Source organism: Mugil cephalus, chromosome 14 (genome assembly GCF_022458985.1).
Source record: "Mugil cephalus isolate CIBA_MC_2020 chromosome 14, CIBA_Mcephalus_1.1, whole genome shotgun sequence".
NCBI classification, from domain to species: Eukaryota; Metazoa; Chordata; class Actinopteri; order Mugiliformes; family Mugilidae; genus Mugil; species Mugil cephalus.
Genome location: NC_061783.1, coordinates 22,074,150 through 22,099,791, shown reverse-complemented (window position 1 = coordinate 22,099,791; position 25,642 = coordinate 22,074,150). Strand labels below are relative to the sequence as shown.

Sequence of the window (25,642 nt, the reverse complement as noted above, 5' to 3'; positions counted from 1 at the left end):
TAGTATCGATGATATCTGTCTATGGTATCTATCTACGCTATCCATGGTATCTGTGGTATCTATCTACGGTATCTATGAATGGTATCCATGGTATCTATCTATGGTATCTGTGGTATCTATCTACGGTATCGATGATATCTATCTATCTACGGTATCTATAGTATCGATGATATATATCGATGGCATCTATCTATGGTATCGATGATATCTGTCTATGGTATCTATCTACGCTATCCATGGTATCTGTGGTATCTATGAATGGTATCTGTGATATCTATAGAATCTATCTATGGTATCAATCTATCTTGATGTGAAAGCCAGGACACGGCGACACGTCTTTCTGAAAAGTAATTCTTTTATTAATATTTTACAATCCTTTATTCACGGTTATGTCATTATTTACTTTTTCAGCGTCACTTTGCAAGTGTCATTATTTCATGCTGTCTGACGACAACAACAAACAAAAAGACATGAGAAGAATAACAACAACGACAACAAAAGAAGGAGAGGTTTGGAGGACGAGAGTCTGTACAACGAGACCGAGACGGAGGGTGTGGTGGTGGTGGTGGGGGGGACACTGGAGGGGGACACGGGGGTCGACCTCTCGTCTCTCTTTCCACTCGTCCAAAAAGTAAACAAAAAGATTAAAAAGCAGGACTGTCAGTCTGGTGATCGCGTGTCGAGTTGTGTTTGGTTATAAAAAAAACACTCCTGCTGAGAAGTTACTGAACTCCAAATAAAGAAGAGGACGGGGACGAGGACGAGGACAAGGGGGAGTGGGGGAGTCCTCTGGTTCTCCTCTGGCTTTTCTAATGGTTTCAACAGATCTAGAGACGGCCTCTCTTCACTGGTTTTTTAAAAAAAGAAGGAGAAAAATGACTGGGTTCATTGAGACGAAGAAGCTGCTGGTGGATAAATTTCCTCTTAAAATGATCTATCAAATACTTCCTGAGAAATAAAGGAAATATCTACCTGGCATGAGGGGGAGGGGGGGGAGTGAATGAAGTCGGTCGAAGCATTTCAGTGTAAACGTGGAGAAGGAAGAAGAGGAGGGAGGAAGAGGGAGGAAAGGAAGGAGGAAGGGAGGAAAAGAAGGAGGAAGGGGAAGAAGGAGGAGGTAGGAAAAGGAGATGGGAGGCTAATGGGAAACTAACAAACTGTCCGTCGCTCTCACACGGTTCGACATTTTGGAAACAATTTGAGGCTAGTGCTAGCAGCTGGTTAGCTTAGCTTAGCTTAGCACCAAGACCAGAAACTTTTGTTTTGTTCAATTTGTACAAAAACTAAAGTGTAAAAAAAAAAGAAAAAAAAAAGAAAAATGTTCATGTGGTTTTATGGGGCGTTAGTTACTGTCACAGATGTGCTGGTAATCAGGCTAGCTGGTTCCACTCTTTATGCTAAGCTAAGTAGCTCCGTCTACATATGAAGAGTTATCGATCCAATCGTCTCTTGCTCAGTCTCGTCGGTTATAGTTGGAGCTGCTCACTCTCACATAGTTTAAGATTTAGGAAACAACCTGATGCTAATGCTAGCAGCTAGTTAGCTTAGCATCAAGATGGTAAGCAAAGAAACTTTTTTTGTTCAATTAGTACAAAAACTGTGTTAGTTATTGTCATAGGTGTGCCAGTAATCAGGCTAGCTGTTACATTTTTGAAAACTGTCTGGGGGACAATGCTAGCAGCTGGTTAGCTTAGCATAGCATCAAGACTAAACAGGAAAACATTTGTTTTGTTTAATACAAAATAAAGTTTAAAAAACTTGTTTGGTTTAATTTGGCATAGCTTTTGTCACACAGTGCTAGAAATAAGTCTAGCTGCTTTCACGCTTTATGCTAAGCTAAGCTAAGCAGCTCTAGCTATTCTAGCCTATGACAATAAACACACTAGTGGGAGACTTAGGAGCTGCTCAGGTCGTTGACTTTTGCCTTGGGCAATTTAGGAGACAATCTGAGTGTAATGCTAGCAGCTGGTTAGCTTAGCTTAGCACCAAGATGGGAAACACACATTTTTTAAATTGATATAAAAGAAGGAATAATCCAACACACACACACACACACACAAAAACACAACTCAACAATCAAACAAGCTAAAGAGATGCTGGTAATTCAGTCTAGCTGTTTCCACTCTTAATGCTAAGCTAAGCTAAGCTAACTAGCTCCAGCTAGCATGTCCCTTATTGGAAAGAGAGTAAAAACACCTTCCAAACTTATTAGAATTAAGTGTGAGCTCCAGGTGTTTCCTGCATTAAATATTCTGCCTGAACAGATGTGAGCAGCTTCTAGTTTTTATTATTTATTTATTTTTGTGTGAATTTGTTTCCTTTTTGGAGCCGCGCCGCCTGTTCCACCTTGGGAAGATGGGAGCGGACAGGATATTTTTAGATGCAAAACATCAGAAACATGTCAAAGCTTCGCCAAAAACGACCTCGTAAAAATAAAGTTAAGTGCGTGAGAAAGCGAAAGACCTGTAACGTTTAGCCACGTAGCTGCTGGTTGATGTCGGACGCTAAAATTGAATCAGGACGAAGAACAAGAAGCAGATCTCCTCCTTCGTCCTGATTCCATTTAATTATTTAACGACGTCTCACCTGTTTTTTTTTTTTTTTTTTAAAAAAGTGAAACCAGCTGATTCCTGCACATCTGGTTCGGCTAACCCATCGTCTTTGGTCCTTAACGGGCTGATATAGAAGTCTTTAAAGCCAACGTAACACACAAAAAATATTAATAATAATAATAAAAAAAAAAACTCATGATCGTCTCATTGTGTGTGTGTGTGTGTGTCCAGGTTTGTCCAGGTTGGGAATAATAATAATTATAATAATAATAATAATAATAATTAAAAAAAAGCCTAAAGATGGAGGGAGAAGAGAGGAGTTGTTTTCCCCGTCCCTTCGGTTTTCATGTCTCCATTTTCTGACGTGACTTGAGGACAAATCCAGGAATGTCAGCAGTTGGATCACCCCCTTCTTCTTCTTCTTCTTCTTCATTGGTTTAATTCGCTCTCCGTCCGTCCGTCCATCCGTCCGTCCGTCTCTCTGCCTCGTTCTCAGCTGTTCAGGTCACTGGAGGTCTCGGTCTTCGAGGTACCGGTACTCGAACGTGAATCCCTCCTTCTTCCGCTGGCCCCATTTCTCATAGTCAAAGTAAATATATGTTCCCTGAAATAAAATAAATAAAACATTAAAAGTGACTTTTCAGATCCTGGATGATCGTCCGGCTGGTTGGTCCCTTCTCTTTAAATTAACGTTCTGACAGAGCAGCGCTGTAATTTCTCCTACTTTTAAAATCAACAGGATAAATTTTCAAACAAATATTTAAAGAAAAGACCTGGTTTTTAAACTTGTAGCAGAATTCATGCAACAAAGAAGAAGTTTTAATCTAATTTTTATCAGATTTTAAAACAAAAAAGGTTGATGTTAAATTTACATTTCTGCATAAGTTTTAAGCATAAGTTTTTCTTTTTTGGATGTAGTTTTGGTTTAGACAGACATTTGTTTCATTAACAACTAAAGAGGATAAAAATCTGACTTTAAACAATAGCAGCTCCTCCAAGCTTCCTAGCCTCCCAGCTAACACTAGCTTCCTAGCCTCCCAGGTAACGGTAGTTCCTCCTAGGTTCCTAGCCTCCTAGCTAAAAGTAGCTCCCCCTAGCTTCCTAGCCTCCCAGCTAATAGTAGCTCCTTCTAGCTTCCTAGCCTCCTAGCTAAAAGTAGCTCCCCCTAGCTTCCTAGCCTCCCAGCTAATAGTAGGTCCTTCTAGCTTCCTAGCCTCCCAGCGAACACTAGCGCCCTGGCCTTGCAGGCAATAGTAGTTCCTCCTAGCTTACGAGCCTCCCAGCTAATAGTAGCTCCTTCTAGATTCATACCCTCCCGGCTAACACTAGCTTCCTAGCCTCCGAGTTAACAGCATTTTCCTAGCCTTCCAGCTCACAGCAGTTTCCTAGCTTCCCAGCTAATAGTAGCTCCCCCTAGCTTCCTAGTATTCAAGCTAAGAGTAGCTCCTCTCAGCTTCTTAGTCTCCCAGGTAAAAGTAGTTCCCTAGCCTCCCAACTAATAGTAGCTCGTCCAAGCTTCCTAGCCTCTCAGCTAACAGTAGTATCCTAGTCTTCCAGCTAACAGTAGCTTGATTTGAAGCCTAGTTTGAAAAAAAAAACACAAATTGTTTGGTGCAGTATTAGCGAAACGGAAAGGAAACCGTGTCCGAAGTTTGTCTGTATTAAATAATTCTGCTCTCCCGGGGACAGTAACATGTCCCGTAGCATCAAATCTGTACAAAACCAGTAATAAAATCCTCCCAGGTCTTTTTATATAAAAGTGTGATAAATGTTAACTGTGATGTATTATTTAAATCTGTTGACGATGCTAATTCTAAACCCGTTAGCTCTGAGGCCGCAGACTCGGTGAAACTGACCTGCTCAAACTCATCAGTGATGGTCTTGGGCTCTTCGTGCCTCTGAAACCACATCATGTATTTTGTGTGGAACCTCCACGACTGCTTCTTCAGGGCTTTGGCTGCCAGATACTGGGCCTTAGTGCCCTGCAGAGCGAAGAGAGAGAGAAGACAACGATGAAACTCTGCATCTAAACGGATATTATAACAGCAAGCTGGTCCGCATTTAACAGGACGTACCTCCAGGTAGTAGAAGATGAAGAAGAGGGTTTCTGTGGAAAGCCTCTGGTAGAACTCCACGGTGTCGGAGTGAGGCGGTGGCACCTGGTGGTGGAAAGGCAGGGTGGGGCAGGGGTTCCTCATCAGGTACTGCCTGTAATGAAGAGTTAAGAGTTAGGGATTCAAAGGAGATTCAAGAACTTTATGCACAAACAACTCCAGGAGTCAGTCTAAAAAACACACAACAATAGATTTAAAAATATGTCTAGATTTTGTTTCAATATGTATGTAGATGTCATTGAAGTGTGTTCTTCCTTCACGATTAGAAATCTGTTATGGAAATTAAATAAAGCTTGAGGAGATACGGACGACGCCATCTTGTGAGTTTGGAGCTAGTCCAAGGGGCGGGGCCTCAATATCGACGCCCCGCCCACACTTCCTTCAGGCTCACTTGTCAGTTTATACTTCTGCGTTAACTTGACAGTTTTAAAAATCGATTGTTTTGGATTAATAAAGACTGTGGAAGGTAAACTGAGAAGAATCGGAGAAACAAACGTTACAGTCGCCATCGTTGAAAGTGAAACAGGAAGTGGAAACAAAAATTAATTGGTAGAAAAAGACACGTGTTTGAACATTCGTCAACATTATATTAACTACCTAAAATAACACAAACCATCCTTGAAGGTTGTTATTTGTCATATATTTTAGTGTTTCAGTTTGGTCCAAGCCCCGCCCACTAACATGGAGGGGGTGGAGCTTATGACCTATACTGCAGCCAGCCACCAGGGGGAGCTCTACTTGCTTACATTACTTTTAAAGGAGCAATTCTGTCGTCTGTATTTATACAGTAGTCTGAAGCAAATGGGTTTTCAGATATTTTCATCTCTAGTTTCTCATCTTTCATGTGTCTTTGCTTTTGTCCAACTCTTGTTCGTCTAATTTCAAGACTTGTGTGAGAAGTTTTGAGTCGTGTGATGATCCCTTTTGTGGAAAAAAAAAACAAAAACAACAACTCCAAGGTGGATTTATAGGAGCGTGACACACTCTTTCTCTCTCTCGCTCTTTTATTTTTTTGAGTATTTTTAGCTCGGTGACAAACCCGCCGTGTCCTTTCTGTTTTCCATTAGTCGGCACCGAAAAATACCAACACAAAGCGTCTGACTAATGTGAGACAAATCAAACATGGCAGAAATTCGCTGAATTTGTTTGTGAATCGCGGGAAAGAGAAATCACGGAGCGAGTGACGGAGGTTGAATTATAGTGATTAAGAAACGGGAGGAAGGAACACGTGTCATGTTTATGACACGATCTTGATTTATTTATTTATTTATTTAAAGCTGGAAAACACACAACAGGTGATAATGTGGAACGAGAGGGTTTAAGTGTTTGGATTTTAAATGTCAATGGCGTCTGTGTGGGCTGCAGCGTAGAAGCAGGAGATGTTACATTACTGAACACAGAACATCTCCTCCACTCGCTGGGCTTTTTATGACAGATTTCATTACGAGCTTCAGAGAAAACTCAACGTTTGTCATGTTTTCACCAAAGAACCGAAACTTGTTACTTACACTTATATTAACAACTTTTTGAATTAAAACTTGGCAGGAAATTAGACTTTTAATTAAAAAGATATTTTATGAATAAAACTTTTAAACTGAGCTCAGACTACGGGGTCAGTTTAACATTTTGGAACCAGGCTTCATTGCACGTTCAAGGAGAATCTTAACAGATCCTATAATTTTGTAGTTGAGTAATTATTTATTCTAGATAAGACAGAATTATTACAGTTCACATGATCTCTGAGTAAATAAAAATTTTAAAAAAAGGACAAAAGAGACAAAGATGCTACGGCTCCAGGCCAGCAGGGGGCGATAATGCAATCAAAACAATAATAAATCAAAATAACTAATAAATATAACAGGCAGTGAACGCACCGACTGACTAAAAACAGACAGACAACATTAAATATAATAATATGTACCTGATCCTCTCGGAGTCGGACGGGTGCGGCATGTGCGTCCACGCCGCCTCCTCCATGGCCTGTTGGTAGAGCTGGTCTTTGGACAGAGGGACCGGTCCCAGCGGACACACCCCCAACGACGGGGGGATGCTGACCTCTGACAACGAAGGCTGGGGTGCAGAGGGGGGGCCCGATGGAGTAGTAGTGCTGGTGGGGAAGATGTCTGAGAAGAGACAATGACTCTGTTAGAACAGGACTCGTTTCACCTGGTAATTAAAGTAAAAATGACCTGAACTCTAGAATAGATTAGACTCTAGACCAGGTTAGATTAGATAAGTACATGTAGCATAAATGGTGTGATATGGAGCATTGGATAATAAAAATAAAACAGCTCCACCTTTACCGAATGTTTTGGTCACTGGATTTTCTGTTCATTTAATAAAAACAAAAAATTAGCAGTTATTTGATTTTAAAATTCAAAAATTTAAAATCAAGTCATTTTTCTTCATCGTTTCGGAAAATGGGATGAACAAAGCTTTAAAAACTGGACAATTTCGATATAAAAAACAAAAAAAAGTGCCCTTTTTTTTCCCCACACTCAACTGGAAGTTGGCGTTTTCAAAATAAGAGCACGTATGAGGACGGGGCTTTACAACAGAAGTTGATGGACATGGATCAGTACATTGTTTTAGAAACAATAAAAGGAGTTTCAGGGAAGACGACAAGACTGGAGAAAAAATAAGCCGCATATTTAAAAAATACACAGAGTATCGTTCTCATACGTGCTCTTACTTTGAAAGTGGCAATTTAAGGTTGCAAAATATTTTTTTTTAAAAAAATCTAACATTTTTTAAATTTTTGATTTAAAAAAATACCTTGAATTTAAATAAAAAAATTTCATTATGAAAATCAAATACCTGCTAATTTTTTTAATTTTCTTATTTATTTATTTTTTAATATCCTGTTCACACACACAAACCCCAGATGAACACATTAATGGTTGAGTTCATGATTTTATGATTTCATTCCTGGTCTAAATGGGTGAATGTGTCAGAGACGTCTCAGCGTTGCTCCCTAACATCTGTCCAGACTTTGATTTATTAAACATCCGTCGTGATTCTTTAGAGACAAGAGGCAGAAAAAAGAGGCTGAAATTTAAACAAAAGTCCTGTAAAAATTAAAACTCAAACCCTAAATCACGGATATATTTAAATCCCTCTGGATTAGTTTTATCTGTGTGTTACCAGAATTAATTTACTTTATAAATCACAGACAAGGATTCAAAGATCAATGGAATTGCTCCTCTGTTTCCTGCTAAGTGTCCATGTGTCCATGCGTCCAGGTGTCTCACCTTGGCTGAGGTGCAGGGAGGACATGTCCCCCTCTATCCCTGAGCTGAGGGCCGCTCTCTCGGCCATGGACTTGAGGCTGCTCAGAGGCTCTTGGGGCTGAAGGGGACGAAGAAGGAGACTCATGGGTCAAACTGATTCGACTCCAGAGGAAATAAGAATGAAAATGAAAATAAAGGCCGCGTCCTCACCTTGATGCTGTCGGAGGACTGAGAGTAGGACATCGGTCCGTTGAGGAGGCCGCCGCCGCCGCCGCCGCCGCTCACCGCCTTGGCCTCGCTGTAGGAGGCCGGAGACGGGGAACTGGACGACAAACTCAGAGAGCCGAGTAAACTGGAACCAGTGTCTTTACTGGGAGGACAGAGAGAGGACGGAGTCAATTAAATATATATAAAAACCCCTTAACGGGAATATTTAGGACAAACTCAAAGTAAACTGAAGGCTTTTCATGAACATGTTGGACATTCAGGGTCTCAGTCTATTTTTAAAGACAAGACTGTGAAGTGGTTTTGATTGTTGGATCGATATGAGGCTTTTCTGCTGAGTTTCTATTGTTTTGATCAAAATGTGTCGGTTGAATCCTGTAACGGTTCATATTAATGAAACCAGGAGAACAGGAGCTTTCCAACGACGTGCTGCTCGTGCACAGAGCTCGTATTCGCTCATACTCACGGCTGATTGGCTGTGGAGGTCAAAGACGAGGGTTGGCTGCTTTGTGATTGGCTGGCACTGTTGAGGGCGGAGTCTGTCGTGCTGTCTGCTACTACAGCGCTGTAACCTGGAGACGGGAAACAGGAAGTCAGACCACGAGTTACATATTAATCAGATGGGCTTTTATTCACTGTAATAAACTTTTATTTACTATAATAAACTTTTATTTACTTCCTCATGAGTTTTTTTTAGAGAATTTGTTCTAATTTGCAGCTTTTTCCCCATTAGAGTCATAATTGTGTGTTAATTCTGGATTTAACTCACTAGTGCTACCGTTCTGCTTCTGTCTGCTCGGCGGTCGGACCGACAGCGCCGAGTTCCCGCCCACCACTCCGCTCCCCGCTGATCCTGAGCTGCCTCCGTTGCTCCCGATGACTCCCACGCCGCCGCCGCCGCCGCCCGGCGCTAAACTCCCCACGGGGCTCGACGAGACCAGAGAGGATCCCTGCAGCCCGGACTGACCGGAGCCCAGGCCGAGGATCCCGGAGCCGATGCTGCCCACGCCGCCGCCGCCGCCCGGCGCCGTCCCGAGCAGCCCCCCCGTGGAGGACGTCGGGCCGCCGACCGCGATGCTCCCGCCGCCGATGGAGCCCACGAAGCTGCTGCTGCTGGTGGAGGAGGAGGAGGTGCTGACGCCCCCCAGGGAGCCCGGCAACCCCGAGCCCACGGCGCCGGAGGCGGCCGCCTGCGCGTACGGCGCTGGGGTGGAGCCCGACAGGAGGCTCGCCATGGCGCCCAGGGACGCCGGCATCCCCGACAGGCCCAGGCTCCCGGATATGGGGCTGGTGGCGATGGAGCCGGACACGCCCCCTTTCCCCCCCAGGGACAGACCCAGGCTGAGGCCCAGGCTGTTGGAGGAGGACGCGGGACCCGACGGCGGCGGCGGCGTCGGCGGCGGCGGCTGGGAGCTGGACGTGAACAGCCCCTGCGCGCTGACGTTGGGCGGCGAGGAGGCCGAGGACGAGGAGAAGGGGTGGCTGTTGGTGGAGGAGCTGGGGATGGAGATGGGGGCGGAGGAGGCGGAGGAGGAGGAGGAGGAGGAGGAGGAAGAGGAGGAGCTCGCTGAGTTTTTGGCCTGCTGCTGCTGCTGCTGCTGCTGGGGGTGGAGCTGCTGCTGGGTGGCGTTGCTGTAGCTGCCGGCGGAAGTGTTGGAGAGGAGGAGGTTCCCAGAGTTGCCGTGATGCCCGTTGCCCCCGGAGCCGCCGCCGGCCCCGCTCCCACCGCCGCCGCCGCCGCTTCCTCCTCCCCCCACAGAGATGGTCGCCATAGAGACCAGTGAGGATGAGGTCAGTCCCGAGACGGAGGAAGAAGAGGAGGAGGACGATGAGGAGGAGGAGGACGAGGAGGAGGAGGAAGAGGAGGATAACGAGGAGGAGGGGTTTCCATTCTTAACAGGTGACTGGAAGGAAAACCACAAGGTTTCAGTTTAATTTACAACAAGATGAGAGTTTCTTCTTTGTGTCTTTAGCTGTTTTTTGAATTTTTCCCTCATAAAATTATCAAACAACATTAAAAAAATAGAACAAAACACCTTGAATCAGTGTAAATGCTGATGCTACGTGGTGCAACAACTCATCAAACTCGACTATTTGGTCATTTCTCAACCAAATAGATTCAATTAATGCGTAATAACACAAAAGCCGTCGTTATTCATCAAACGTGACAAAACAAAATTACAAATTAATTAGACTGAATTAATGAATTAATCCCAGATGATCTCTGAGTCGTTTCTATATTACCTGGCTAACTTCACTATCTGTTGAACGTCCCCTCTTCTTGTCGTCCTCTGAGTTCTCCTGAAAACAAACAAACAAACAGAGGAGACATTAAGACACAGAAACACATCAGCTTCCTGTTTGTAAAACCTAAAACAAGTTAAAGGCTGATTCTTTAACCAGGAGAGATCAGAAGTCACACTCTGAGAATTAGCATCTGGGAGCTAACAGGGTGGTCACTAGCATTTCTGCTTTTCCACATTAACGCCCATATCTAAGTTTCTCTAAGAGGGAAGTTACAGCTGAAATTATCAAGAAAAGTCAAAGAAAAGTCAAAGAAAAGCCGGATGAAGGAGAAGAGAGGAAGTCAGACTCGTCTGAGTTCATCCAGACGTAAATGAACCGTCTTTGTTGAAAGGAGACGAAGGTGGAGACGATCAGCAACGGATCATCATTCATGTTTTAATGGACTTATTAAAAAGTTTAATCTGATATTTAGATATTATTTATGTTGATATTGTTATATAATATGTTTTGAAGGATTTGAGTAGATTTGGTTTTGGTTCTTTGTGTTTTCCAGTAAAATTATACATGATTTTACAATGTAAAACCAAAAAAAAACTAAGTTTTTCTGCTGCTCTACTATAGTAAAGCCAGAAATGTCCTCTTCAGTATCACTTACACAAACCAAACTTTCCACATTTATTCCTAACGACATTCTGCAGATATTTACTGAGGGGATTAATCATATAACATTCAGAGCCTGATTTATAGAACATTTTACTCCTAAAAACATGGCGGAAATTGATTTTTTTAAGGACCTTTCACAGTATTTTGTGATTTATACAGTGATAAAAAGAGAAATCCACAATTCACACTGTAAATACCTGGAAATCTAATGTGAAACAAGAATTTTGAACATTTCTTTAGCCATTATTCAGATTTCTGTTCTGGAAACAAATTAGCGCATATTTAAGTCTCATTTGCATATTTAAATATAAACTTCACAGAAAACTTGTATTTAAATAAGTAGTTAACTGGAGAAGTTTGGTGGTGATATGTATTAGTTTTATTTTTTGACCCTATTCACCTGTAATGTTTCGCCTTTAGACTCTGTAGAAACCCCGTAACCTAGCAACCGTAGCACAGGAAGTCAGATCCCTTTGATTTCAGCGAAACCGATGGAGCAATTAGCTAAAAGTTAATGTGCAGAACTTCCCCGTGCACATCTCCACCCTTTTATCACACGAACAATACCTGTAATGATTAACGCCTCCACATGACGCTGAGAGTGGGCGGAGACGTGAGGGTGGAACAATGAGAGCGCGAAGGAAAATTATCTGAAGACACTGACCCGGTGAAACTCTATTACATCACGTCAGGGATAAATTCAAAGGTCAATGAGGAGATAATAAGCTCCCTGGAAAGTAAAAGGAAAGAAAAGAGGAGGTGTCTCACTGTAGTGCAAGTGGCGGGTGACGGGGGAATGGGTGAGGACGAGGTGGTGGAGGTGGGGGTGCTGCTGGACGGCTGGAAGATCTCGTCCTCCAGGTGCGAGTGTCCCGGTGGAGACGGGGCCACGAGCGACTGAGCTGCAGAAGGAAAGAGTTCAAGTGTTCAGAGTTAATTTAAACATACGGCCTCAATTTATCCACTGGTTTGTTCAGGAACGAGCACAAGTTACATTTATTTTACTTAAGAAAGTACATTTTATATATCACGTTTTTATTTTAGCTATTGTCATTCAACACTGTATATTTTTTTTTTATTTATAAAGCAATATTCATTAAAAATCTCTACAGAGTTCAATACACGATAAAAACACTAGGAAATAAAAACAGCTTCTAAAAAAATAAAAATAAACCACATTATATTTCTATTTTCCTCCATATATTTTTGTTTTAAATGTTATTTTTTGTATATTTTTGTTACTGTTTGTATTTCTTGTCTAATTTCACACTAAGTTGTTTTGGGGAAATTTAAATAGAATAAATAATTATAGAATTATATATATATTATATATATAACTGAAGAAAAATGGGAAATTCTGGCAGAAAAATGCACTAATGTGGGTTGAAGAAGTAAAAAGCCGTTAAATTAATGATTTTTCCATTTCCCTCCAGTTTCCAGTTGGCAGCCATTTTTATTCTTTGAAGGATATTTTATTAAATGAATCTACTTCTCCTTCTTTGCACTAAAACAAATGAGTGCGGTTATTCTAACTAAGATGAGTTTGACCCCCTGGTTTAAAGTTTGACGTGATTTATTTGAGACGAGATGAACTCACGAATGTCTTCCAGGTCCAGGTCGTCGTAGAGGAACTCGTTCTCCTCAAAGTCCGGATCCTGAGACGAGTCCAGGTAATACTCCACGTCGTCCTGGGTCAAAGACAAGATCAGAGCAGCGTTTAAATTCTTCTTCTTCACATTTAAAAGAGGACGTGGGGACGTAAAAAGAAAAAAGAGGAGGAGGAGCAGACCTTGATCTTCCTGACCGAGTCCACCTGCACCGAGTCGTTGTCCAGCATCCGGAGGATGGTCTCCAGCATCCGGATGTGGTACCGATGCTTCTCGATGAACTTCTTCAGCTCCTCAATCCGGTCCTGCTTCTTTTTAATGTGAAGGACACGGGGGAGGAGGAGGAGGGGGAGACGGGGGACGAGTGTGGTCAGTAACCAAATAACGGCCGGTTCATTTTAATAGAAATAATGAATAAATATATATATATATGTATAGTCTGATAGTAGTCTGTTAGGAGGAGGAGGAGGAGGAGGAGTGAGTGGGTGAGTAGGTGAGTGGGTGAGTAGGTGAGTGAGGGACCAGGACACACTGACCTCCTTGTCTCCTTTCTTTTTCCTGGTCTGAACCGACAGAGACTCCACTTCACTCTCAAACTGGTCGACCTGCATGTTCAACGTGTCGATCGTGTTCTGGAAGAAGAACAGACAAGAAAAAACATATTATATTATATTATATTATATTATATTATATTAACACAGGTAACAACCGACAAAGGTAAAACTTTCTTTATGTCAGATGAGATTTAAACTCATAAAATGTGATAACGTCAAACTATAGTTTACAAAAACATAACATAATGCAACACAAGATTAAACTCAATTAAAACTGTTTGATATTTACTCTATAAAATGTCAGAAAACAGTGTAAACATCACAAAATTTGAATTAAAAATAACTTAGTTTTCGCGTAATTGCCACCAAATCTGTTCATTAAAAAAAGAAAAGCAACTTAAAATCTATTTTTTTATTTAAAATCTAGCTTTATGTTGAGTCCGTGACTAAAAAAATGTTCAATCTAAAAAGAGAAAAGCAGTTTAACTCAAACTAAGTCTATGTTCACTCTAATAAATGTCAGAAAACTGTGTAAAAATCACACCTGAACTAAAAAATAACCGTATTTTTGATCATTTAACATCATATATGATCAGTTTGTTATGAGGTTTTATTTCTGATAAAAGCTGAGTCAAGGTTCAGTCTTAAGGTTTCAGTTCCTCCTCGTCTCACTTTCAGTTCCAGGTTTTAATAAAAATGTTTCAGGCAGAAAAACTTCAGATTTTAATCTTTTAAAAACCTATTTCTTGGGTTTTGAAATGATGGAAAACAAACCCAGTTCACATGACTTCAGAAGCCTTTTAAGAAGAGTTTTATTTTATTATTTTGCCGCTCACCGTGAGCCACGTGCCGACCTCCTCCTTCTCCTTCTGGGCCGGATCCACCTTCTGGGCCAGACCCAGCCCTTCTTTAGAGTACGCCTTCGTCTTCGTTTCTCTTTCCACGATCTTGAACCGCTCCATTTGCTGCAAGCAGACGAACACGTAGAAAGAAACATAAATAAATAAATAAAAGTAGTGGAAAGAAGAAGGTCATAACGCACCAAAACAAATCTGCTCTAGGTCCTTGTTTAGACACATGACAGCTGTACCTAATAAAGTGGCCACTGAGTTTAGTGCTTCAGGATTTTCTACATTTCTGCTAAAAAAAAAATGCTCAAAACTTCAATGGATTGGAAGAAGAAGAATAAAGAGGAGAAAGAAGGAAAAAGAAAAAGAAGGAGGGGGCTGTATAAAGACTGTATAAAAAGAAGACGCCATGACAGCTCCTGAAAAGTGAAGCCAAAGCTAGTAGAGCTCCCCCTGGTGGCTGGAGGCTGCAGTGTATCCATATTAGTGGGCGGGACTAAAACACTAAAATACACTTCAAATAAATATTTTTTTAAGGACAGTTTCTGTCATTTTAGGTTTTAAGTGTCAATTTTTTTTATATAAGTTTAGTTTTAGTTCGTTATTTGACGCTACAGAAACAGGATGTGACATAATGTCGACCACCAGTTGCCATGCCAACCCCTCGGCAACACAATTTTTTAAAAATGAGCCCAGTGTATAATAATCCAACATTTCTTTGTAGTATTAATTAAACAAAAACGTAAGCGTGTGTGTGTGTGGAAGTGTGGGCGGGGCATCGATATCGTGGCTCCGCCCTCAAACCGATCAGACTCTGGCTCCGAAGTTGTAAGATGTGGCGGCCGCGTCGCCAGGAAAATAGCATCAGTTTGACCGATTCCCGAAGGAAACTAACTCTACTAGCTTAACTTAATAAGAGCTAGCTAACAAAGTTAAGCTAATAGTCAACTGTTTCCTATAAATTTGATTTATTATTTAATTCTATGTATATTTGTACATATAATACCAAGTCTCAACAGCTTTACATTTAGTATTAATGAACATGAACTTCACAGGCTGCTGCTGTTTGTCGCTAAATTAAAAATCACAGTTATTATGGTAATTTCAACAAAAACACAGATACACAGATACTGAAAAAACTTTTTTTTGCCACTCACAGATATGCGATATCTCTTAACGTCTGTATTATTTCTGTTTAACTGAGTTCTCTATGTCAGCTTTCGGGATTTGAGTGATAATTCACAGATGTTTTGAGTCATTTTTATGCATAAATGTGCAAAATTTAGCATAAAATCCAGAAAATACCCTAAAGAACTGATGTGCAAACTAAAAATAAACCTTAAACTTTGCTCAGATGAGCGTTAACAGGATATATAACCTTAAAGACCTCGACTAAAAGCTGCTCCTAACGAAGCCTGTCCGCTTCCTGCAGACATGTAATTTCAGGTCAACCAACCAAACCTCAGGAAAACCAGAGCAGACGCTAAACAACGCTTCCAATCAAACAAATTATAGAGAAATATTTTGTATGTGGTGTTGTTATCCAGGAAAATGAGCCAAATTACACATGTGTGAGGAGAAAACTCCTCCAAACTGCTGTAGACGACAGAAACGTTATAGTAGGAGGTCAAAGAAAGGATTCACCCACTTCATCAACTCACAGATATTTAATACGGCCTTATTTTAACGTTTAACTTCTGTTTAATTGAGAATTTTTGTCTCATATTAAACTAGAAAAGTTAATAAACAAGGTTTCAACTGTAAAATTTGCTATTTTTTTGCACATTTTTGCACTTTTATCACGTGATCGGCTGCAGAAACATGTTTTTACACCGACTAGTTATTAGGATAAATGTTTAAATGAAGCAGAAGAAGAAACAAACTTAAGGCTTATTGTCCCCATATGAGGACGTACGGTCTCAGGAGGTTAAAGCGTAATTTATTTATATTTATTTATATGTGTGTGTGTCGTCTGGGTTCCTACTCACCGTCTCTATGAGTTTGCGGTTCTCTACTAGCTGCCGTTTGTCTTTGATCTCGTTGGATGCCACCCACGTCTTGATCTGGTCTCGAAGACGCTGGAGGAGGAAGAGGAGGAGGAGGAGGAGGAGGAGGAGGAGGAGGAGGAGGAGGAGGAGGAGAAAGATACAGGTGAGTGATACATGCAGAGACTCGTCGGCTTGGTGTTTGGTCCTCGTGACGACGCTGATACAGGATGATATTTAACACCTGAACACGCACAAACCTCAGCAAAAAACCACTAAAGATCCTAAAGGTCTAGATTTACTAGGAGGAGGAGGAGGAGGAGGAGGAGGAGAATACTTGTGACTTGTAAAAGGAGGAGGTCTGTGCTGTGAACATCTCACCTGGAGCTTTTTAATCTCTTTCTTGAGGTCTGCTTCATATTTCTCCTTCTGGTTGGCGTTGGCTGCGTTATGAAGCTACAGAGAGAAGAGGGAGGTTAAGACCAGGTCTGACTCTTCAGTCATAAATAATAATAATAATAATAATAATAATAATAAATAAAACCATGAAATAATCATCCTGCATCCTCCTCAAATCATGAGTTTGTGTCAAAATGTAAAAAAAGGTAAATTGGTTATAAAACTTGTGTTAAAACTTTCTGCAAAGGTTTGACAAAGAAAAACAATAAATAAGGGATGTAATGCAGAGAAAACAAAAAATAAACTGGAGTATGGTAGCATTTCTGTGCCATCAGAGTTAGATAAATAAATACAAGTCTGATTTGGGGATAAATCTGACTTTTATTTCCTGGTAAATCCAATAATCATGTCTGTCCCATCTGTTTCAGTATGAATTTCTAAATTAATTCAGTTTGTAAAAAAAGAAAAACACAATGTCAAAAAATTGACCACCTCAAAATAAAAAAATAAATAAATAAAAACATAATAAATTCAACATCTCAAAAAAAACATCATAAAATTTACCACCTCAAAAAAATAAAAAAAATAAAAAAAATAAATCATCTCAGAAAAGTTCAACCTCAAAAAAAAAGCTGGACTCAACATTTGAATTGCTTGGAGGTTTTTTTTTGGTTTTTTTTAATGTTGCTGATTTGTTTTTTTGAGATGTTGAATTTTATTATGTTTTTATTTATTTATTTTTTTATTTTGAGGTGGTCAATTTTTTGACATTGTATTTTTCTTTTTTCACAAACTGAATTTATTTAGAAATTCACACTCAGACTAATGGGACAGATACTTTCTTACTGGAGGGGTCATGATTTTATTGTATTTACCCGTAAATAAAAGTCAGATTTATCCCCAAATCAGACTTTTATTTATTTATTTATTTATTTAAAGCTCCTGTGGGACCTCTTTTCTTTTCTCTTTTCTTTTCTTTTCTTTTCTTTTTTAAATCATTACACAGTGAAAACACGAACGACTTTTCATTATTTTCTTACCTTTTGCCAAATGTCTTCAAACTGTTCTACTCCCTCCGCTACTTTTTTCAGACATCGATCTATTTCTCCTGCAGGAGAAGAAGAAGAAGAAGATTAATTACGACGACATGGAAACAAAACACGTCCATCAGCTGTAGAAGTTTTATTAGTAAAACGGTTCAACTGCTACTGAGCAACAAATCTACTGGAAATAGAAGAGAAGAAGAAGAAAAAGTAGTGGTAGTAGTTTTTCTTCTTCTGCTCTTTTCATTCAGAGGCAGATTTAAACCAGTGATAAACACTGAATTAATAAAGCTGCTGTGACAGAGGCAGATAAATCAACTTTAACAGGTTTGTGATGATGATGATGATGATGATGATGATGTTTGAGGGAAAACAGGAAGAAGAAGAGTGTGAATGAGGATCTGGTCGGACGGAAAGATGAAACTAAATCTGTTTTCTGGCCTCCAGATAAATCAGAGCTTCTTTCTTTTATGGATCTGACGCTGTTGAAGAAACGAGCTGCAGGTTTTAAACGAAGCGCGGCCTTAAAAACCCTCGATATTCAGAAAAGGCTGCGGGTTGTGTTATTTTTAGATGAAAGTCAAACTCCTCCTCTGTAATAAAACATCACGGTTTGACAGAGTCGAGGAGCGACGCTCTTCTTCAGGAAGTTCCTTTTTAGAACCGGAGCTCAGGTGGATCATAATTATCGGCTCAGTTTCCTTCAAACATTTATCGATACGACACCAATTTCAGTTCCAGAACGATACTTTTTTTTATTCCAGATGTTTTAAAACCAATTTCAACAACATTTTACTGGTGATTCAAATGAAAAAACAAAATTAACACAACATAATCTTTTCTCGACTTCCTTCCTTTTCTTTTTGGGTATTTTAGAAAGTGACAGCGAGGCCTGACTTTATATGTTCTTAATATTTGTGTTAAATAAACGCAACATCTGGAAATCTCTTCGCTTTGTCTCCTGCCTTGCAACTTTATTAAAGTTGGGGCTACGCTACTAGCATCCACGCATGGCTAGATTATTGGTTAGCAACGGCTAAGATTTACTTTACAGGATAACGGAACTTGGCACCGAAAGATAATTTACTTTTTGATATTTCATAGGATCGGAGTGTTTCTGTCGGTACCAGAACTGTATCGGAGTTCAGTTTCCATCTCTACACATGATGTTAACATAAAATAAAATAAAAGTAAAGCTGCTGAGAACAGAAGAAGAAGAAGAAGAAGAAGAAGAAGAAGAAGAAGAAGAAGCCAGGAAAACAAAGAGAGAGGAAACAAACACAAAAACTGGTTTGCTGAAAGCAAGTTGTTAGCATTGTTAGCAGCAACCTAAGTAATTTTTTGACTTACTGTTACAATATCGATAAAAAATTTTGTTAATTCTCATTTTCCGAAAACGTTCAAATATGACTTGGACAATTATGCTAACAGGCTAACGAAACAGTCCTCAAAAGACACATGGACACAATGAACGCTGTGATCCAACATCCGAAAATAACACGAAAAGTTGTCGTCCGTCGCCCACGATGCTCAGCGTGCGTGATGTTTGCTGCAGTGGGAGGAGCCTAAGACGACCTTGTGACGTTTACAAAGAGCTTTAACGAACTTTATTCTTGTTCTCGCAGACGTGGAAACGAGAACAAACATCTCACTTCTCGTAAAAATGTAACAAGCTAAAGATATTTGGTCTTAAGAAACGAAGATTTTTAAAACTTGCTGTGTTTCCATTCCCCCTAGAAATACGCAAAACCTAAGTTTCAAAAAACCTCTAATATTTACAACGTAATGATATTAAAGTTTAACGCCGTTATGTCTGCAGGTAACAAAAGGAAAGTCTTGCAAATCGAAGCAACCATGAAGCACGGAGGCGGCAGCATCATGTTCAGAGTCTCTGCAGGTTTCAACAAGTCAAATTTAAGACTTTTTTAAGACCATAATGAACACGATTTAAGACCCATTTCACATCCATTCTGGCAAAAAGGAGGAATTACTTGCAAAATATATGAATTTATTTACAGTTCTTTCACACTGGAAAACAACACGATTAACTGAAAAAACAAAAGCAGCCTCTGTATCGTGAACTAATATTTGCTCAGAACTCAGCGTTAACTGATTAGCCGCTCCTCAGTCACGGCGCTGCTAGCAAACACAGCTTTAAATGAATGACTAGCATCACTGTATGACAACAGCTTATAATGTTGACCACAGTCTGAGCCGTTAGCCTGTTAGCTCGTTAGTAAGTGTTGTATTAGCACAACTTGGCCATAGAAAACTTAAGTGATGCTGTGCTATGCTCTGCTCTAACACACCGCGGCGCGCGTACGGCATGCTAGCTACTAGCTACTAGCTAGCTGGTTGTGCTTGAGAAATTCTGACTACACAGGTACTTTAGTTCTGTTTTTGTTATGTTACGTTATAACGTCCTCAAAATCAAAACATTTAAACGCGACACTGAAATTTATACATTTGTTTCAAATAAAAGTAACGTCAATACATTTTTAAGACCTTTCAAACTTGTATTTTAAGACATTTTATCGGATTTTAAGAGAATTTTAGACATTTTAAGGCCTTAAATTCAAATGATTGGATTTTAGACTTTTTAAGACCCCTGATGTTTCGCTAAAGAAGGTCTCAAAGAAGTCTTCCAAAACGACAATGATGCAAAGAACAGTTTCAAAGTTGTGGCAAAACGGCTGAAGGACGACAAAGTCAAGATATTTGAATCGTCTGAGCTCAAATTATTAGAAAAACTGTGGGCAGAACTAAAAAAGAAGAAGTGAATAAACTGTTGGTAAGAAGCTTCTGGAAGAATATTTGACCAAAGACAAATCTATTCATTCATTCATTCATAAAATAAAGTTAAAACCCCACTGACTAAAGTTTAAATGTATTTAGTAATGTAAACATCTGATTGATTCCAGTTTGTCGTCTTATTAAAGCAGAAAGAGCTGCAGGAAAAACAAAACAAAAACAAAAACTCCTTTCTTCGTTTTATCTGAATCTAAATCTTTGTTTTATCTGAAGCAACAGGAAGTAAAACCAGATTTATTTCGAGAGCCAAACAAGATACACGTGACATGTCTTCACATCTGTAGGTGTGACGCTGTGGTGAGTTGCCTCCCTTCCTATTTACTTGTGGTTAACCTCAAACACATACAGACAGTAAAAACATGCTAATTCTTGTTTACGTCGCCTCGCGGTTCAAAAGAAGAAGAAGAAGAATCCTCACCTTGAAGTTTCCTTTTATCGGCCATGACTGACGACTAGGATGATGTCTTCATGCCTTCTTTCACTGCAGGAGACAAAGGTTAAAACAAAAATTTGATTATTTATTTAAACGGGGACATTAATAAAAACTGATGTGAACAGATCTTTGATAGTGTATAGAAAAGGATTAGGATGAATCAGGAGGCAGAAAGAAACCAAAGACCATGAGGAACGTAGGGGGAAGAGGAAAAGGGAGGGATGAGGAGGAGAAGAAGGAGAAGAAGAAGAAGGAGAAGAAGAAGAAAGGGAGGAGGACAATTCACTTTTGCAAATTCAATGAATCGTTCCAGTTTTCTACCAGTCGGATTAATTTTTATTTCTACTTCCTGCTTCACTTTCAACGACGACGACTGAAACTTTCGCCCAAATTCGTTTATAAATTTCATACAAATGTCTGAATCTCCGAACCTCCTCAGCTACCAGTTTATTTAATAATCTAAGAGTTGGAGAAGCAGCCGGAAACAGGGACGGACATCTATTAGATTTTACTGCTCATCGATCCGATTCTTTATCAATTCCTCCCGAGAAATTTATGTTCTAGAAAAAGTAGTTTTGTGTGAACGACAGCAGAGTTTCTAAACAAGATGTTGCCTAAGAGCTGATGTAAGAAAACAAATAGGAAACTGGTTGATAGATGCAACTGTTGACCGGAGATTATTGTTGTCGTCAACAAATGCTTCATCACGTTGCTCAAATTAACGGTGTTGGCATCGTCTTCGTCGTCACGTGATGTGAACGACGCGCTTCAACGCGAAGCTTCTTCTCCTCCTTTGGTTTTCTGACGGTTGCCAAACTACTTTTAGGTGCATTATCGCCACCAACTGGACCGGGACGGAAACATCGTGCAAGAAAAGTGTCGATGAAACATGAAGGCTGATGATACCGATGAACTGGATGATCATCACCAGGCGGAAAAACTAAAGACCAATCAACTGGCTTCTTTAAACAGGGAATGTGCACATTAATGAAATAAACACTGTGAATATTCACCAGTAAAACACACAAACCTCCACCTTCAGAAGAAAGAGGAGAAAGAAGAAAGAAAAGACTGAGGAGGTTTGGAGATGCAGACGTTTGTATGAAATTTTTGGGACAAATTTGGGCGAAAGTTTCAGTCGCCGTCGTTGAAAGTGAAGCAGGAAGTAGAAAGAAGAATTAACCTGTGATTCTCAGCAGCACGAGGAGCTGAAGTTTCATTTAAACCTCTGTTTATGGCGCTGGAAGTTAATCCGAGAAGAACCGAGGACGAGTTCAGGAGCAGGTTTATCTCCTTCTAATCTTTGTTAAGAACTTATTGGAAAAACAACCAGAATCCTCTGGGTGTGTTAGTTAATAATAATAATAATAAAAAAGATCATCAGGAGAAAGTCCCACTAATTTAACGGTGAATTCTGAACGTAGCCGAGGTAAATAAATAAATACCAACACATGTGAGAAGGGATGTAGTTTGTTATTTTACTGAAACGTTCACCTGAGAGAAAGTTAAACATCATCAGACGTAAAAACGCTTCCAATACATTGTCATAAAAATTATTATTCAAAATTATTCAACAGTGACCATTTGTTTAACTTGACTGTAGCTGCTGGTTGGTTGAATGAAATCATGTGAATTTTATGAGCTGTAGTATCAAAGGGTTATTGTTACATTTATTTCTGTTTTTATTTTATGAGCGGACCCGGGAAGATAAGTGTCTGATGTGCAGCAGCAAACAGGACAAACACAATAAACTAAATTCATCCTGGTGCAAGAAATAAAACCAAACAACACACGAGGCATGAACGAGCACAAGCTCCTAAATGTAAATGTAATTTTAAGAAAATTATATTGCTTTCATTTCCATGGGCCAAAGAAATTTACATCTCCTGCTTCTCTGACGACAAAATGATTTTAATGCGTTTCACAAAGCGGCCGAAACCGTTTCTGAGTCGGTCTCAATCATTTAGCTGATTTGACGCCGTCTCAGGATAAAAAACGAGACTTAAAACAGAAACAAAAAGAGGATTTAGAGGATGTGCTGCGTTTACACGCATTTACTTTCACTCGTGCATCTAATTAACTGGTGATTCAGTGAAGCCCAGAACTCAGACCTGCAGGAGTCATGTGCATTAATACACTATTTGTGCACATTAAATATTAATAAATTAATATTTAATGTGCACTCACTGGCCAGTTCATTAGGTACAACAGAGAATCTATTCCAATACAACAAACCTGCACTAAACTTATCTTCAATAAAGCTTTCAATAAACAACAGAGAGCTGTTGATTAAAGTGTTTGTTTTTGTGCTATTTATTGTATTTTATATAAAGTTGTGCGAGTACGACTAAGTAACTTCAATCCAGTTTGACAGCACCACAAACTCCATCCTCCAAAATGATCATCCAGCTGAATTATCACAGTTTCAACATCAGCTAAATACTAGAGCCGCCGTGAAAGAGGCTGGAGTGATGTATCAGACTGCATTTGTTTTTACTAGTGTAGTACTAGTGTAGTGTACCTAATGAAGTGGCACGTGAGCGAGTGAGTGAGTACTCAGATCTGCTGGAATCCTGAGCATTAACACGCTAAGTTCACACCAGTAAATATAAACTAATACAAGAAACTAGGGGTGGGAAAGAAATATCGATTATATCGTAATACTTTTTCTTACGATACAACATCGATTTCAAATGTCTTAATATCGATTTAAATGTTCTGGGACGATCGTGAACGTCTTGCAAACCTCCACCACCACTTTTTTCTGTAAAAGAGCAACAAATTGGAAACGAATCACTTGGATTAATATTGTTTTTGACTCAATTATCACTATGTACATATATGCAACATATATTTTGAGCTGAATTTAAGATATGTAGAATATATTGCAATATCATAATATTGTAATAAGTATCTTACTGTCACCCAAGTATCGTGATACTTGTACGTGCCAATAACAAACCCTGCACTCAATCTTATCTTCATGAAGAGATTTAGCTTTAAAACAACCCAGAGAACTTTTCATTTTGGAGGCTGTGGTTGTATTTTTATATAAAGTTGTGTAAGTGCAGCTAAATAACTTCAATGCTGTGCAACAGAACCACAAACTACATCCTCCAAAACAACCATGCAGCTGATTTAACTCGGTTTCAGAGCAGACATGAAGGTTCAGGACGGTTTCATTAGGATGCATTTGTTTTTATTTGTGTACCTAATGAAGTGGCGAGCTTGTCCGTATCCAGACCTGCAGTGAATCCTGCACAGTGTTAGCATTAAACATCAGCTAGTTGCATCTTCTGCTGCGTCTTCTCGCACTAAAACAAAACAAGTTCCGGCTGCTGTACCTAATAATTTGTCCACAAGTGTGCGCGTTAAAGTTCAGCAGGAGCGCGTGTGCTAGTTTTGAAGCTGCATGCTAACCCGACTTCAGCAAACACTGAAAGATAAACTACATTTATACACAAAAATGAAAAGAAAAAGCAGGTGCACACAACATCTGGAGACAGGACGAATAAATAATAATAATAATAAAAAAATAAGAGAGAGAAACTGGGGGAATGTGAACACGGTCTGACCTCGAGGTTTCTGTTACAGCAAACATCTGCAAAACTTTAAAAATAAGTTCCTTACGTGGAGGGAGAGGAATGTGATGGTCCGGGATGTTTATCAACAAGGAGAGGAGAGAAGAGGAGAGGAAAGGAAAGGAGGAGAGGAGAGGAGGTGGGCACCAACATCCGAGCAGACCCCCACCACTTCCAAAACAAGTTAACACGCCGCGGGTCGTGTGGAAAGAAGCTTTGTCCGCGGTTAAAAAAGCCGACACGCACACAAGTTACTGTCAGTGTCGAGAGTCGAGAGCCGCAGCTTCTCGCCGGCTGCGATGTTTTGATGTTGGAGGCACAATTTGGAGAAGGAAGAGAGCCACAGAGAGATAGAAAGAGAGACAGAAAGAGAGAAAAGGGGGGGAAAAGGCACAGAAATTCATCACCTTCACGTCTGCTAGCAATTTACCTGGATCTTTCCGAGCTACGATCGCTTTCCTCGGTCGCCTCCGCTCCGTTAATTCTTCAGCGATTCAGTATAAATGCTTATTTTCTATTTAAAAAATGTCAATTCTTCTCGCTAAACAATCACTCCGCACATCCAAGATGGCTACCAGGAACACCTCCTCCTCCGATGCCCTGTTGGACCAGAGTCCCGCCTACCTTCTCTGTGATTGGCCCGTTGAGGCAGCTCCCGCATTTTTATTGGCTAAAGGCGGCTGTCCGTCGCAGCGAGTTGGTGTAACTACTTCCGGTGTAACTCCCGCTCTGATTGGTCAGCTCTGAAAGGTTAAAGGTTGTACAGAGTTTTCCCCGCCCACTATTGACCCGTCTTTCCTCCTTTTTCCTGGGAAATGAAGTTCACCTCCTTTTTAAAACACAACGGATTTTTTTAATACATATTATTTATATATTAGAGGATGTTATCGTTTCTTTTACCATTATTTTACACGTATAACAATAAGAATACACGTGAAAAAAATAAAAAAATAAGAATAAAAGAGTAAAACAAAGAAATGTTTTATAAAAATAGAGATAAGAAAATAGAGAGAAAATTAATACCCAGCAATAGAAATGACAGTATTATTCACAAGAGACAACTGTATTATTATTATTATTATAACCATAATAACCATAATAATAATACTAATAATAATAATAATAATGATAATAATAATAATAATAATCTAAAACACACAAAAATTATTATAATTATATTATCAATTAAACTACAGTTTAAAATTAATTAAGAAAAGATATTACAATGCAGGAAACAAAAAAACTGATGTTTTTGGTCAGGTTGTGTTCAGTTCCAATCGTCCGAACAAACAAACAAATCTTTATTTATTTCATTTAATGCTGCATTTCTAACATAATAGGTGCAGACAA

The 25,642-nt window shown here is 39.8% G+C and overlaps 1 protein-coding gene across 1 annotated transcript; it reads right to left on the bottom strand.

Annotated features, from left to right (window-relative positions):
- Positions 1-337: 337 nt before the first annotated feature.
- cnot3b (CCR4-NOT transcription complex, subunit 3b) lies at positions 338-24,892 on the bottom strand. Its single transcript, XM_047605822.1, has 19 exons — positions 24,723-24,892; positions 20,697-20,759; positions 17,465-17,532; positions 16,407-16,481; positions 16,029-16,118; positions 14,029-14,157; positions 13,175-13,270; positions 12,821-12,949; positions 12,629-12,719; positions 11,800-11,933; positions 10,366-10,422; positions 8,891-10,025; positions 8,588-8,693; positions 8,107-8,266; positions 7,918-8,014; positions 6,588-6,789; positions 4,628-4,760; positions 4,409-4,534; positions 338-3,156 (listed from the first exon to the last, which is right to left on the bottom strand). Exons 2-19 carry the CDS (start codon positions 20,719-20,721, stop codon positions 3,058-3,060), a joined length of 2,952 nt encoding a protein of 983 aa, XP_047461778.1. The 5' UTR covers positions 20,722-20,759; positions 24,723-24,892; the 3' UTR covers positions 338-3,057.
- Between the last annotated feature and the right edge of the window lie 750 nt (positions 24,893-25,642).

Bases quoted from the DNA above. Each gene is read 5' to 3' on its own strand.
- cnot3b (XM_047605822.1), bottom strand. From the start codon at position 20,721: ATGGCCGATAAAAGGAAACTTCAAG. The intron at 12,720-12,820 runs GTCTGCTCCTCC...TCTTTGACCCAG, and splicing joins ACTCGGTCAGGAAGATCAAG to GACGACGTGGAGTATTACCT. The intron at 8,267-8,587 runs GTGAGTATGAGC...CTGTCCTCCCAG, and splicing joins ACCTCCACAGCCAATCAGCC to TAAAGACACTGGTTCCAGTT.